At 38.5% G+C, this 16,269-nt stretch overlaps 1 protein-coding gene across 1 annotated transcript in view; it reads right to left on the bottom strand.

Annotated features, from left to right (window-relative positions):
- LOC148353674 (protocadherin-15-like) overlaps positions 1 to 16,269 on the bottom strand; it is a 350,912-nt gene that overhangs the window by 242,467 nt on the left and 92,176 nt on the right. Inside the window, exons 5-6 of the mRNA XM_088350828.1 lie at positions 8,502 to 8,662; positions 625 to 780 (exon numbers count right to left, since the gene is read on the bottom strand). Of these exons, the coding sequence (XP_088206954.1) occupies positions 625 to 780; positions 8,502 to 8,662 (317 nt within the window). The remainder of the gene's footprint in view (positions 1 to 624; positions 781 to 8,501; positions 8,663 to 16,269) is intronic.

Genomic DNA, 16,269 nt, shown 5'->3' with positions numbered 1-16,269 from the left:
ACGACCAAATATATTTTCTCAGGGGGTTCCACGCACAATAAAACACATCTGAAAATGCATGTGAACTTCTTTTTGTTGTAGGAATCCTTAACACAAAAACACAAAATGTATTTGGTAGTAATACCATTAAAACGTTTATCAATCTTAATTTTTAAAAAGTAGTCATTTTAGAAAAGATCTGCTATTTTCTATTTGAGGAATCTGTTTAAAACATACCATATTTGCGTATACCTGCAATTTTTTAACCTAAAAAGAACTCAAAGTAGGGGTGCACATTATACCCAAGTTTAAACGGTGTATAACAGTAGACATGGTACTTGGATACGCCAAAACATTGGATACCACCGGAATCTAACCTGTGAAGGCCTACAGAAAATGTAATTCTGTAGTTATGTAGGCATGGGACAAATTAAAACAAAGCTTGAACGCTCAATGCTTTTATGAACGTATTATACGTTATGGCAAGGAATGAGGGCTAAAAAAAAAAGTGAATTCATTTGACGGAGAAAAATTAAATAATTAGTTCATTTTGGTTAAAACCTGCCATTTTACGCAAGTATAAGCGATCGCATTATTCTCCTGACGAATTCAGAAATTTAGTTTAAAATGTTTTTGGGTGCTTACCTCGTTGATGGCCACATAGTAACGTGGATGCATGAAACGCGGCGTGTTGTCGTTCCGGTCCCTAACGACGATCCGGACTTCGTGGAGAATGACGGTACCGACCAGCTCGTTGGTGCACTGGACTTGAACCACAATCGTGGTGATGTAGTTGGGAGGCTGAAAAAGAGGAAAAGAGAGAATGAATTTCAGACAACTTTGTGCTGTGTTATTTGTCAATGCTAAGCACTCCAGCATAGTCTTGCCTGAGGTTATAAACGAGAGCGCAACACGGTTTTGTTTTTTTAAGCTGACCCATTCTCAAGTGTGGCCTTCTAAAATGCGTAGTCAAGACCTTATGTAAGGCTCATTTGTGCCAATATCATCAAAATGGCAAAAACAACATCAATTGTTACGTTTTATTAAAGCAGCCATTTATTAACTTAAGCGTGGCAAACAAGTGATTATTTATCTTGTCAGTGTTAGATTTTCAGTTAGATTTATTTTAATAAAATTGGACCCAGACCGTTTAATTCATTGTACCATTCATCAGCAGCTTTTTGGTTATCACATTCGCCTAACACGCGAAAAGTTCCCGGTTCGAGACCGGGTGGAAACTTATGTTGGCCTGGAGAGAGATGGACGCCACCAAGCTGTGCTTGCCCAAAACAAACCACAGGAAATAGTGCTACTACGACCTTAGTTGTTAAGGGATCCAACCATAGTGAAAATCGCAATACTGTATTATATTTGACCTGCTCCGTCCATATCATTTATTTTCAATTATGGAACTAACTTTTTAGGTAAAAAGAAAACATATTTTGATGGTCATAACTTGTTACATTTATTTATTGTAATATTGGACACTTGCAGTTTGTTATTTTCACACTGCTTTTTGATGTTTTGACTGTTATAAAACTGTTTGCATTGTTGTTACTGTTCTTTGATCTTCCATACCTATTTGAGGGTATCTGCTTTTGTAGCCTAGTAGATTTAATTTAATGCGAGAGGCAATGATGAGAGGTTTAGCAGACTAGTCTTGCTAAACCGGTGGCTGGCAAGTTTCTGTAGTCAGCAGGGATGTAGGTATGTGGATAACTGGCCTGCTTTCTGGGTCCGACCTGACCTGCTGAGGAGAGACGGCCTTCACCCTAACTGAGAAGGTGCTCTCACTCTTTCTAAAAATATAGATTACTGTTTAAGCCTTCCATGACAGGGTACACTAGTGCTGTTAAGCTAGAGCTAACTAGCGCTATGCTAGATTCATGCAATTCACATAGTTTTTGTATTTTAGTTCGTTCCATTGCCTGGACCACACACCCTGATCTGTACTCTTCTATAGCATCTTCTTCTGTGCTTCTTACCTCTGATTCTCCCTTGTTAGGTGAGGAGGGAGAAGTTATAACATCATTTTCTACCACTAGTCATCCTGCTACTCCACCTGTCAACAATATTCCTGTGGTATGGTATTCGGGCCGCATCTGCCGTCATGCAAGGCTGACAGTATAATCACTTGCAATTGCTTTTAAGTCACTGATTGATACAGTACATTTGGTTTCAATCAAATAGTTGATGTGCCCACTCATATAGATGGGAACACTCTAGATCTTGTTCTGACCCGTGGCGTAGTGGCCTCAAATGTTACAGTGTTACCGTATCCTTATGCCATCTCTGATCACTATCTTGTTAAGTGTGAGGTGCTGTTTAATGTTTACTGTGATAAGGAAAATTTAGGCTTTAGCAGTCGCAATATCCGCCCTACAACGGCATTGGCTTTAAAAGAACTATTACCTATGGTAACTGCAGCCTTCCCTTTGTACACTGGGTCTGTTGACTCGCTTACAAACAACTTTAATACTGTTTTGGTTAATGTTCTTGATTCTGTGGCGCCCCTAAGGCATACATTTTGACCTAAGAAGCATACACCTTGGTTTACTGAAGAAACCAGGTCACTCAAACAAGGTTGCAGAAAACTTGCACGAAAATGGCATACTACAAAGCTGGAGGTCTTCCGACTGGCCTCGTGTGACAGCTTGCTGAAATATAAAGTAGCTCTTGCCTCAGCTAAAGCATCGTTTTTCTCTAAGATTATTGTTAAACATAAGAATAATCCGAAATATTTGTTTGACATAATGGCGAAAGTTACCAGACAACAACATAACCCAAATAGTTCTACTTTTTCTGCTAATGACAACATGGAATTTTTGATTAAAAAGATTCAACTAATCAGGAATTAAATGTTAAAAGAATGTTCTGTAACCTCCTCCTATCTCAAATATGTGGAGGTGTTAGGTAAGGACCGTGTCGGCGGTTGTTCAGAAACATTCTCCGGTTTCAATGATTTGTCCCTTGATAGTCGAACACAGATGGTCAATAGGGCCGGACAAATTACTTGCCTACTTGATCCGTTTCCAGCTTCACTGGTGAAGGATCCGTTTGGGATCTTAGGACCATCAGTTTTAAATATTATTAATATATCGCTATCCTCAGGTATTGTTCCTGTAGCCTTCAAGTCTGCCGTCATTAAACCCACGCTTAAGCGACCTAACCTTTACCCAGAAAGCCTAGGTAATTATAGGCCAGTGTCAAATCTGCCATTTTTTGCAAAATTACTTGAAAAGTTCGCTGCACAGCAGTTAAATGACTTCATGTCAGAAAATAACCTCTATGAAACTGTCCAGTCAGCATTTAGGGCAAATCAATCTACTGAGACAGCCCTGGCTAAAATAACCAATGATCTCCTTTTAGCAATAGATTCCGGTGTCTCATCAATGTTACTGCTGCTGGATCTCAGTGCTGCTTTTAATACTGTCGACCACAACATATTACTTGTTCGTCTGGAATGCATTGTTATCTCAGGAACTGTACTCTCATGGTTTAGGTCCTACCTGTCAGATAGGATGCAATGTGTTAACTATGGCAATCTGACCTCCAAACAATCTAATGTCCCCTGTGGTGTTCCACAGGGCTCTGTACTTAGCCCGCCCCTTTTTAGTATTTTTATGATCGCGCCTGGTGACATTATCCGCAAGTATAATTTTAGTTTCCATTGCTATGCAGATTACACTCAACTGTATGTGCCACTGGAGACAACTCGACAGTTAAGTTGTAGAAATCTGGAGGCTTGCCTTACTGAACTTCAAAGATGGATGTCACTTAATTTTTTGCGCCTTAACCCAGAAAAAAACTGAAATATTGATGATTGGTCCAGCTCACTGTCGTCAGTTGTTTTCAAACACTACCCTGAACCTAGACAAATATAATAATAATAATAATAATAATAATAATATAATAATAATAATAATAATAATAATAATAATAATAATAATAATAATAATAATAATAATAATAATAATAATAATAATAATAATAATTTCCTTGTATTGTCATTCTGTGTAACAATGTACACAGAACGAAATGTCGATTGCACCTGACCCGATGCAGCCGCAGCCAAGAGAGGGCGCCGCCGACCACTTTTTAAGTCTTAGGAATGACTCGGCCGGGGCGCGAACCCGAACCTCCCAGTCTCAAAGCGGGCGCCTTACCATCTAGGCTACTGAGCTGGTTAACTATAAATATAATATCACCCATAGTGACTCGGTCAAAAATCTAGGTGTTATATTTGATCCTAATCTGTCGTATCAGTCCCACGAAAAATATTACTAGAATAGCTTTCTACCACCTCCGTAATATTGCGAAGATTCGTTCGATGCTGTCCCAATCAGATGCAGAGGTTTTAATTCATGCGTTTATTACTTGTCGGCTTGATTACTGTAATGTTTTGCTTTCTGGTCTCCCGATGTCTAGCATTAAAAGTTTGCAGCTGGTTCAGAATGCAGCAGCTAGACTTTTGACTAAGACCAAAAAGTTTGAGCATATTACTCCTGCATTGGCCAACTTGCACTGGCTCCCAGTCCACTTAAGATGTGAATTTAAGGTTCTCTTATTAACATATACATGTTTGCATGGACTCGCACCCTCTTATCTCTCTGATTTGATTTCCCCCTATGTTCCTGCACGGAGTCTGCACTCGTAAAATGCCGGTCTGCTTGTGACTTCGAGAGCCAAGAAGTCTGCAGGCTTGAGAGCGTTCTCCATCCGGGTCCCAGTGCTATGGAATGCCCTGCCTCCGGAGATAAGATCTGCAACCTCAATGGAAGTTTTTAAATCAAGGCTTAAGACACACTTCTATTCCAAAGCTTATGATTGATGCCCACCTCATATTCTGTATTGTCCTGTCTTTTTCCGACTGCCTGCCTGGTGGTGATACAAAGGACAAGGACGATTGGAAATCAGTCAGCGGACCAGCGTTTGACCTAAGGCATGTGAACGCCTGCATGGACCAGCTCGCAGAGATGGGAAGCTGCGTCGTGGCCGTCATAGACTTTCTGTACTAGTTTACAGGCTGGGGGCGTCGCTGCTGTCATGCACTTTCCGGACAAATTTTCAACATGTTACCTAGTGTTTACTATGTTTGTGTACTGTAATGCTAAATGTAATTCACCCTGGTCATCCTGAAAGGGGATACCACTTGTGAGGTCCCTTCTCAAGGTTTCTCTTTTGCTCACGCATAGGTTTTTGAGTTGTTCCTTGCCCGCATGTTTGTTTAAGATCAGGTAATTGTGTCATTTTGTAACTGTAATCCTGTGCAGTCCTTTGAGACATTTTTGTGATTAAGGGCTATATAACTAAATTTGACTTGCCTTGACTTGATTAATTAAGGGGCTCAGAGGAGTGCCTTTAGAGCAAGTTGATATTTGAAATTGCTCACTAGCCAGTTCTTGCAAGTTAAAAATCCATCCATGTTTCCTCTACTTATTTTAAGTATCTACTAAAATTGAAACTTATATTGTTTTCATACAATGAACCCAGACTGTTTAATTAATTTGTCAGCTGCTTTCTAGTTCAGTCAAAAGAAAATTTGACAACTGTATTTGACATGTATTGTTAATATATATATTTTTTTGGTCTCAGGGACTTTTTCTATCGGGGAAAAAAAGAACAAAATCCTTTGATGGTCGTAACCTTTAGTATTATGAAGACTCGATTTATGTACTCAACCTATGAAGTTTTGACTGGACGACACTTGCGACTCAGAAGAAACTTCTTGAAAAGTTTCCATGGCATTAAAAGTTATATTTTTAATGGATAATTTAAGACTTTTACTTTTGGACTAAATCATGTCAAAAATAATACCAGATAACATTTACACTAAACCCTCATAGGATAGCAATATATTTTTCAATGATTTAGCCAGTGTATTGAATAAAGCAGAGTTTATGCAACGTAAAGGTCTGTATTTTACCCAATTTTGCATTTTTGGCCTAATGCAACATATTCCTGCAGGCATTTCTTTTCGTTCTAGGATATGCAGCCCCTCTTACTTGTTTCCTTCATATGTAAAACACAGAGATATATAAATCTTTCATACAATGGATTACATTTTAAAACCAGAGTTCAAAATGTAAGTACCGACTTAACTGAAATTCGTCTTTTGTTACCAGCCTAGGAACGGAATTCATTCAGATATCGATAAAATCCCGATGATGGAAATTCAAGTAATGATTCCTTCATATTACTTTAATCTAGTAAGTGATGTCCTTACACACTGACTGTCACAGATAATTGATCCCCCCCTACTGACCATCAACGTATAAAGGCTTGAATCAATGATAAATTGCTGATTGCTAATTGGGCCCATCAGGAACGTCAACTGTGATTTATTACAGCTATAATATGTTCGTTAATGATAAGCAAGAAGGATGGACATGAACAGGCACCAATTATGACTATATGACTCAAAAAAATAAAAAAAGGAATGGGGACCTTGTTTTCACAAGTACAAGGGTACCTTGAATTACCTGCAAAATTTGGAATCTGATGAAAAGGAGCACAGGAATTTGAATCAGACACAGGAAACCTGATAGAATTAGCTGTAAATCCATGTGGTGCAAATATTAATGTGCGTAATCACCAATGGCTACACAAAAAAGTTTTTTTTTAAATTCCTTTTCTTCTTTTGAAAGTCTTTTGAAAAAACTGACATGTGTTTACTTGGTCTACCTTGTGACATGGTTTGCGACACAGTCTATATTTTGTATTTATTGTCAAGAGAGAAAAAGTAGGAACCATTCAATCGAAAGAAAAACATCTACTCAATGGTCTGCACAATTATCACTAATGAGCTCATGAAAACCAGGCAGTGCTTTTGAAACACGGTCGGATAGAAACATTTCGAGAAGAAGATTGTGAAAGTATTTTAGATTAGAGGAGCGTCTTTTGGGACTATTATATGACTCATTTATTCTGACACCAACAAGCGCCTATTTTCCAATGTTTACTTCACAGCAGTTTTGATATTTCCCAGCAGCCTGCAAGAAACTAAATAAGAAAAACAATGAAAACTGAGAAAAAGCATAATTTAGACCAAATATGTCCAAGTCAAGGCCAGTGTGCCAAATCTGGCCCCTGAGAAGAATGTCTCCGGCCCATGAGATGAAGATTGTATCGTACAGCAGGAATTGTTGTTTATTTGTTTTTACTATAAAGTAGTTTTCCTTACACTTTATTTTATTGTAGTTAGATGAAGTGATTTCAACCCTTTTTTGCTAAAAATTTAAATATAAGCTTGATTATATCCGAACAATAGTGGCTTCTTTAATTAGATGTTCATGTAATGTTATATTTTTATTTGTATCAAGATCATATTTATTTGTTCCTGTTCAAAGTTAATGACTGAGAGAACCATTAGAGGTAAGTTATTTTTTAATGTAATCGTATTGGAATATAGTTGTTAGCTTTTCAATATGGTCAATTAGGTTCACTAAACCAGTAGTCAGCAATCACCCGGCCTGCGGACCAGTAAAGGCCGTGGGTCGTTTGGTATTGGCGAGGAACAGGACGGAATCAAAGTTGCTCTATTTGGGAAAAAAAAGTTTCTTCATTTTTTACTTATAGCATATATAATGCACATTATTTTTTCCCACAAAATAACTCAAACATACAAAGTTTTACAGTAGTATATTACAGCATTTAAGCAATCATTGATCATTCAAAAAAATATAGCAGATTAAATTTGCACAAGAATCGAACCCTGATCATGGCAGTGTGATTCTAACCTCTCAGCCATCAGGAATAAAAATACATAGGAAAAGGCATTACGTTGTATCTCCTTATCACAAAACTTTTACTCAGTTTTTGAATACATTGTAAGTTTTATTTGGGTTTTCTGCTCTTGTTTTTTGTTGCCTTAACTATGACTTATCATTTTATTTTGCCCTGTCACCCGTTTTACACCGCAAAGGCCTATCAACAAGCATTTTTTATGACTTTAAAACTATTTTAAAAGGTCTGTTATAGTTGCACGAACATCATCTATTTAAAAGTATTATTTGAAACGAAAATAAAGCTGTTGAGGTCCCAAGTCAAAAACACATCGTTATTATTTTTAGTATTGTGCACATGAAAAAAAATATAAAAACACCCAATAAATCCAAGGCCTCCTCCACCTTGTTCCACTTTAGTAAAAATTTTGCATTAAAAAACACTGGCAAGCCATCCCTAAAGCTCCAGCCTGTGTGGATATTCATTTCCATTTAATCTATTCTTAGTTTTAGTGGCGCTCCTCCATTCTCAGGGTTTACGAATTAATGACCCCAATAAGGAACAGGCCAGAGTTACGATGAATATAAAAACACGCATGTTTATAAACCTTTAATCACCAACCATAAGAGCCCTAACCTCGGGGCACAAACGGACCAATGCTTCTATAATGCAAATGAACCTAAACGAGAGATGCTTCGTTATTTACATACTAGTGGTGAATGCATTTAAAGAAGGGTGAAACACTGGCACATTTTAATTTTCTGGTCTGCATTCGGAATGCAGTGTTGCATACTTACATCTCTGTCCAGAATGCGGCCGGTGCTGTTCAGGTAGAGCCGCTGTCGCGTCGGTTCCAATATCACCCAATAGTCATAGTTGTCTAGTAAAGTCAGCGAGATGGTTCTGCCGGGGTCTTGGGCACGGCCGTTGATCTGCATATTTTCCACCAGGACCGTGCCTGAAACCAAGACGGGTCCATTTAACGACCAGACGAATTCAGGAAGACTAAGAGACCTGTAATGTCCTTACATACAAAGTACCATACTTTGAAACGGTTGATTCCTTTCTATTGATCAGAACTTTGATGCCTCTTGTGGCATTATAGACAACTACAGTAATGGCACCAGTATACAACAATTAAAAAGAGAACACAAACTCCCATATTTATTTGTGTATACTGTGTTTTTTTGCATGTACTGCATCAGGGTAATAATTGATCTGTCGAAAAATATTGCTGAGCCGAATCGAAAAACTTAGATGCAGTGAGAATTGAACCCATATCCCAGTTATGAAAACACTGAAGCATAAGCACTGGACCATCCGTAGTGCAAATGTCAGATGAAAAGGTATTAGCTTTTATCCCATTTTCTCACTATTTAAGTCATGGTACCAGAGACGAATGTAGGAGATTGGAGAAAGCACAAACTCGTCCTGAAAGATATAAATAAACACAAAAAATGCGACAGGGAAAACAACTCATTGGTGTATCTGATGATGAATCAGACTTTGTAGGAAATTAAAGCCCCAGTGTGTAATATTTGACTATTAAATGGCAGGATGCTGGGCAAACATGGCAGCGACCTAAGTGGGGATGATTTTTCAATACAAATTTGTATTGATAAAAAAGTCATGTATTTTTCCCTGCTATTTAAAAAAATAATATTTTTACTGAACGAAAGTTTTTTGTGCCACCGGACACACTATATATTACACAACCTCCCTTTCAATAAATACATTGTAAATGTTATGTTGGTAATGGGTTCATAGTCAATAAAGTATTTTGATCATGGCAAATATTCAACATTTAAGTTGGCTAAACAGCAAAATATAAAATGCTTAGAATATAACTTACCGGTATTCTCATTGTAAAATGTGAAATCCACAAAATTAACATCTAAAGTCTCTTATACAGTGGATAAAACCGTGACTAGTGTCATGGTGAGAATAAACAATAGGGCAATGAAAATTAATGCAATAACATTTAGCAGCAAAAACAAAATTTCTAAATAAGTCGATAAATACGATATGAATACCTCTTTTTCAGTCTTGTCCATTTCTTTAGCGTGATAATGGACCTGCAGAAAGAAAACTGTCTCGGAGTCTGCAAGTCCTTGTTTTAAGGACTTGTAGAGCCTACCAAAGTACGGCAGGTCAAAGAGGTGGTGGCCGGGGTGAGTGGAGTCCTTAACAATATCGTTGGCTCTGCTGCGGTATCGCAAGTTGGCACGTAATAGAAAAGGTGGGAGTTCACTGTATATAGACATTAATTTCTTTATTTTGCTGTGGGAAAGAAGGGTCTCCTTTTAAAGTAGGCATTTATTCAAAAAGTAAACTATGCAAACCACTATTTTATTGCACTTCATCCATTCATGTGCTTTCAATTTGAAAAACAGTAATCACTGCTTGTGGGAAGTTGTCAAGAGTGTAGGCATGTTCTAATGAAGCAGCGTATCTTCAGAACGGCCAGTACCGATTCACCCGATGGCGTCAACGGCAAAGCTAGTAATTGCTATTGATCTAGCGTGATCACAGGAGGGCAACCTTCTGAGGACAGTCCTTTTCTCTCACACTGAAGGCTGTTGATCAAACACCTGCTAAGTCACTTGCGTTTTTAAGCTGTACCATTAGTACAATAATTAAATAATAGATGCATGAAATATTGAGAAAAACTATAAGGAACAATTGTGAAAACTAAGTGAAAACTTAATGGCCTGATGATTTCTGCAGCATTGATCCAACGTTAAAGAAGAGTTGAAGTAGAAAAATCAGAAGAATTCATCGAGGAAGGTATATGCATGTTTTGCAAAAAGTGGGATAAAATTGATGAAAATCTGAAAAAATATAGTATTTAGTAATCCCTTGTTGTATTGCGGTTTTCTTATTGCAGTAGTAACACCTTGTGGATTTACATGATGCATTGTTTTCTGCATTATGATTTTCTGAAAGTAGGATTATGCTTTCTATCTATCGATTCATATATATATATATATATTGCAGGGGAATAGACAATTAATGTATTAATTTTGGCTCATAATGCATGCCTTTACTGCTGTGTCCCATATTTCAGCGAGTTGATGGAATTTTCCATTTTATTTTTGCTCGAAGACATCTGTTAAGGAAGTGCTTAATGAAATTTAGCGTATACACCAAGACTCTCAAGTAGTAGATAGTGCAGGCCTTTGCTTCACAAGTATCATCAGTCCCGTGCTGCATTTGAATGATCCTGGTAATGACGGCTTCCTGTTTGTCGCATGTGATGCGAACACAGGAAGCGGCGGTATAATCATCCTCTCCTGACTTTCAGAAATGCTTCCTCGTAAAAATTAATTTGTCAGTCATAATGGCTCCATTTTGACATTTCATTTTCACAATCTCGGTGCCTGAAATTGAATATTACATTAATAGTGTTCTTTCCCTTAATCTGTCGTAATTTGGGGACAAATATAAGATCACGTTAATCTTAAAAGTTGGGTCATTCTATTACAACTGGCATTGGTATCGCCCAATATGGGACAAAAGTCATGGAATGGACTTGCTATCTATACAACATGTACCAACTGGAAACCGTCGGACATGCAAAAGCCTTAAAATCCAGCAGTATTAAAGATGGGTCAATTACAAGCAATGCATCAAGGAGGAAATTTGTGTAGTCATGATATCTGATTAAACAAACTATAATCTGCATCTAATTATAAGTCACAGGCACACTTTTGTAAACATTTACGTACATAAACTGCACCGAACTACAAAGTGGAGGTAAATTGTAAGCTGCAACATTACATATTTACAAATTTGAGAGCAGAAATGTATCACGTCCCTGCACTCAGGTTCCTCTGCCTCTGTAGGTTTCCTCTCTCTTTCTCTTCTCTCATATCTGTCTTGTCCTTGCATTAATTTGGTCACTCACTACCAGGTCCAATTTTCCTCCTCACAGCTATTGTCACTTGTCCTGATTTCCCTCCTATTATGACTCTCAACATTAAACACTCTGTCCTCTTGGATCTGTGCTAGTTTCGTTGTCTTCCTTGCCATGTCCCAAGCACACTTCTCACAGCCTTTTGTTATGTTAGTGTACTGAACGCTTGCCTACCCTTAAGGATCACGTGTACCTCCTGACGAACTCTTGGACTGTCACCTTCACTGATCGGGTTTACAGTGCTTGGACACTAACCCCTCACCTGTATCTTGGACCACAATTGTTGCCTCGTTACCTAACTTCCCATGAACCGAACCCTGTCCAAATAAAAGACCTCCTTTATAACACGAGTCTGCGTTTCTGCAAAGTTCCCCCGCATCCCTTCAAAGGGGCCCTAGACAAAATAAAGAATTTTCCGGGTTTTAATAACAATTGTCCGCATGGTTCATAACTTAGAAAAAGAGTAATGCATATAGTGTGTTATAGTGTGTTTTTTTTACAGCAAATGCAAATATGTACATAGATTGTGGTGTACTACGGCAGGCAGGTATGTCAAGCCATCAATGTACTGAAACAGAGGATGTAGATAAATCTCAATACCTCACCCAGTGACCCTCATTCAACAAACATAATTATTCAAAGTCTGCTGTAATGGTTCTTAAAGATACTGTACAGGCTTAAACGATTTTTCTTTCACTAAAGGGCAGTATAATGCCATCAAATCTACTTATACAGCAGAGTATGTGATGACCCTGGCAGTAGGTTCTGTTGATATATTGGCATTAGAGATTGCTGATCCTTTTGAAGAAGAAAAAAGGCCTGACCACATGATAACCTTGTTTTTTATATCTATTGTTAATGTTCTGTTAACCTCAATCATTCTACCTTATGAAACATATGATTTCATTAAGAAGCTTTCATGCAAAAATTACCTCACAGCAAAAGCATGCGTACCAGCTGTCTGGGGCCACAGTCTGCAAAGTGCGACATTAGTAACACCTAATTGCAAATTACACCCACAGCTAAATTAAGATATATTTGTCCTCACACCACCAAAGCTCTTTAAACGCTTGGGTGTAATTGCCTCTGATATTTCTTGACAAGCTGCGGCATATTTGTGTGGTGTCTCTGAGCCAACAAACACTTACGTATCTATTGAGTGTGAAAATCTCCAAAGATGGTGCTAAGAGCTGCAAAAGTACGCACCTCTTTTGTCATTTTGTTTTGCATTAATTAGCTCTCCAGCATTAGGCTCTAGATAGAATTATGTCTTATTCGGAATCCAGGATCATTTTAGCCTGGGTGACATTATCAACTTCTATGCTTTAAACCCACAGATGGTTAACTTGGTTTTGGGAATAGTCCACAACAGCCAGATGGCAGACGTCCTTTCCTGATTTCAAAGTCATGCGTAACAGGAGCCATAAGATATTCAAATAACATTATACTCATTGGCACTAATGAGAGAAGTGAAATACCTTCAAACTAAAATCTGTTCTGAATAAAAGTAATAGCTACAAAAAAGTCCACACTCCACCACTAAATTCTATGTTTGCGGGGATAAAAACCTACGATACATCTCAACTTTATTAGGGCAAGAGACACTTTAAATGCCAACCCGTCTAATGAGCTGGAATTATTCTGAATCAGATCAGGTAATTCTTAAAAGAGGCGGTATCCCAGTTAGAAGAAGGTATGCACACTTGTTTTGACCACCAGAGAAACCTCTACCAAATCTTTGTGGATTTTAAGAACGCATTTGACAAAGCATGGCAAGCCGCCTAATGGACTACCACACCGAAGTTTAACATGGGCCAGAAACTAGTTCAGACCATTAAACGGCTGTTCGCCAACGTCAACAGTGTACTAATCAATCGTAAAATTGAAGGTTTTTTTTCCATTTTGAAAGTTTAATACCACGGTCAGTGTGAGACAAGGCTGTATTCTCTGTAAAAGCATCAACTTGGTATGGTATTGAAATCTGCACAGAAAAAAACAAACATACCGGTAATGGTTAACAACCCCAAGGAATCACCACAAAAATGACCATAAACCACCAAGTGCTTGAACCAGTCACCTAATTTAAATATAGTGGAGCTTTCATATCAGAAGAGGGGTCGGAAACAGAAGTTAAGGCCAGGATAGCTCAAAGCACATCTGTATTTGCCAGACTTAAAAACTCATTTGGGTGGACAAGAACATTAAATTGAAATCAAAGATCAGACTCATACAAGCACTGGTAACTTCACTCTTCCTTTATGCTTGCAAGACGTGGACTCTCATAGAAAAGCTGGAAAGGAAAATCCAGGCCATGGAGATTTTATGCCACAAGAAACATAATTGCATCAGCCACATAGCTCATGTGATAAAGGAAACAGTGTGCAACAACATCAGAAGGCACATTGGACCCTATGAAGAACACTGAAGTGTTATGGTTACATCACAAGATAATCAGGACTGGCCTACATTATTCTCCAGGCCACAGTCCAAGGGGGGATAAGGAGAGGAAGACAGAAAAATGACTGGGCCGACAACATCAAGGAATGGACTGGTGCCAACCTTTCCATGACCCACGCGGTTAAGGGATATGTTAACTGTGATGTACACTTGTGCAAAGAAATGTCTCATTTAAAAATATTCTTTACAAGAAAAATAAATGTATTTGAACACTAAAGTGTTTACCTTTTATAGCCTTCCAGTGATCCCTTCAGTGCCTTTCTCATGGACACTTAACAAGCTGTTCCAATTTCATGTATTTTACACCAAGTTGTGTCCCAAACCATCAAGCCGGTCAGTGGACCTAATAATTCAGTCTTGATGGTCACCAGCTTTATGACTTTGGGATCTTTTTATCACTCGACTTTGTTCCAAATCAGGCGATAGAGAACTTAGAGTATAATTTAGTGTGAGCATCATTTCAGCCCAGGCATCCATGAGCAATTTACAAGCCAAGCACTCAAACATACTTCAGGGGAGAAAATAAAAGTCCACCTCGATCTATACCTTTATCTGCTTTTAGTCCTATAAAGTCAAGTGTCTGTTGCCACGGCAGCAAGGGTGAAATGAAGCAAACGTTAAAAGATTTTCTAGCCAGGTGCAACTGGGTTGCAGGAAGAAAATAGTACAGTTCATTTAATTTCATGTGGGAAATTACAGGATAAAAAAACAACATTTGGCAAACACATTGTAGTTCATGGGTTACTTATGAATGCTATTTTTTCTAAATCAAGTACTATAAATGTGTGAGTGAGGTGACAGTAGGGTTAGGCAGATCGATCCAATTAATGAAAAAAGAAAATATGGATCAGTACTAATGTTCTGGTAGTGACACGTCACTCCTCCACCATTTTCGCCGTTACTTCGCTATGCAGAGAGTGCAGCCCTTTACTCTCTCTTGCCCAGAGTCCTCGGCCACTCTCTACCTTTATGCCCGTCAGTGTGACTGACAGGCACACTTTTAGCACCACTCCCTACCTGACCTGCTGCTGCATCTTGCCTGCCAAGCAGAAGAGAGGGAAAAATCTGGGCATGCACCCTTATAACAAGCTAGAAATTGGAAATGGGAAGCTCAACTACAAACAAAAATGTGGACATGTTACCGCTCCTGAACAAAAACATGTAAATCTGTTGTCACTATTGTAACAGAGCCAAAAGGGTTCGTTAAATTGCAGATTTTTTGACTCTCTTAATTGACATGTGCTCTGTAATAGTCGGGGTAGAAGTATGTTACGTTTTATGCTGTTAAAAGGTATTTTAGATTGTATTGCTTACACCATTTGCACTTTCTGACTCTAATTTCAAAATATTGTGCAACTATGGTATAGTTGACATGTTGACATTGTTATATTTGTATTTTTGTTACATTGCTACATTTCTACAAAATTCATCCATCCATTATCTGCACCGCTGATCCTTAGGAGGATCGCGGGGGTCCTGGAGCCCGTCCCAGCTGTCTTCGGGCAGTGGGCAGGGGACACCCTGAATTGGTTGCCAGCCAGTCGCAGGGCACACAGATGGAGACAACTCTTTCGCTCATTCATACCTAGGGTAAATTGCGACCGGCCAATTAACCTGACATCCATGTTTTTGGAGCGAGGGAGGAAACCGGAGTGCCTGGAGGACACCTACGTGAGCATTGGGATAACATGCAAACTCCACACAGGAAAGCTGGAAGCTAGATTTGATCCCATGACCTCAGAACTGTATATATTTATTTATTTAATAATGGTAAAGTTTGAATTGTAACTATTATATTAAAAAAATCGTTTTTTGTGCCTTAAAATGTGCACTTTGTTGCTCATAACTAAAAACACACTCAAAGAGTGTGGTTCAGCTATGCAATGATCATAACACTTCCAAGCAAAAATCATTGGTATAGGGTCGGTATTGATCATTCTCCCATGCATTTACCGTAAATTCCAGACGATAGAGCGCACCTGATTATAAGCCGCACCCACCACATTTTAAGAGGAAAACCGATTTTGTACTTACACAAGCCGCACCTGTATATAAGCCGCATGCGCCAACATTAAAACTTGTAACACGATCACAAAATTAGCCCAAAACCGGCTTTGAGTCTCGCGATTGTAACTGAATATATAGTACACGGTCTAAAAACCACAGCCGGAAAAATGAACAGAAAATTATAC

Source organism: Urocampus carinirostris, chromosome 13, assembly GCF_059441175.1.
Source record: "Urocampus carinirostris isolate Australia breed hairy pipefish chromosome 13, RoL_Ucar_1.0, whole genome shotgun sequence".
NCBI classification, from domain to species: domain Eukaryota; kingdom Metazoa; phylum Chordata; class Actinopteri; order Syngnathiformes; family Syngnathidae; genus Urocampus; species Urocampus carinirostris.
Note: the sequence above shows the minus strand (reverse complement) of the source record. Positions and strands in the feature narration are given on the sequence as shown.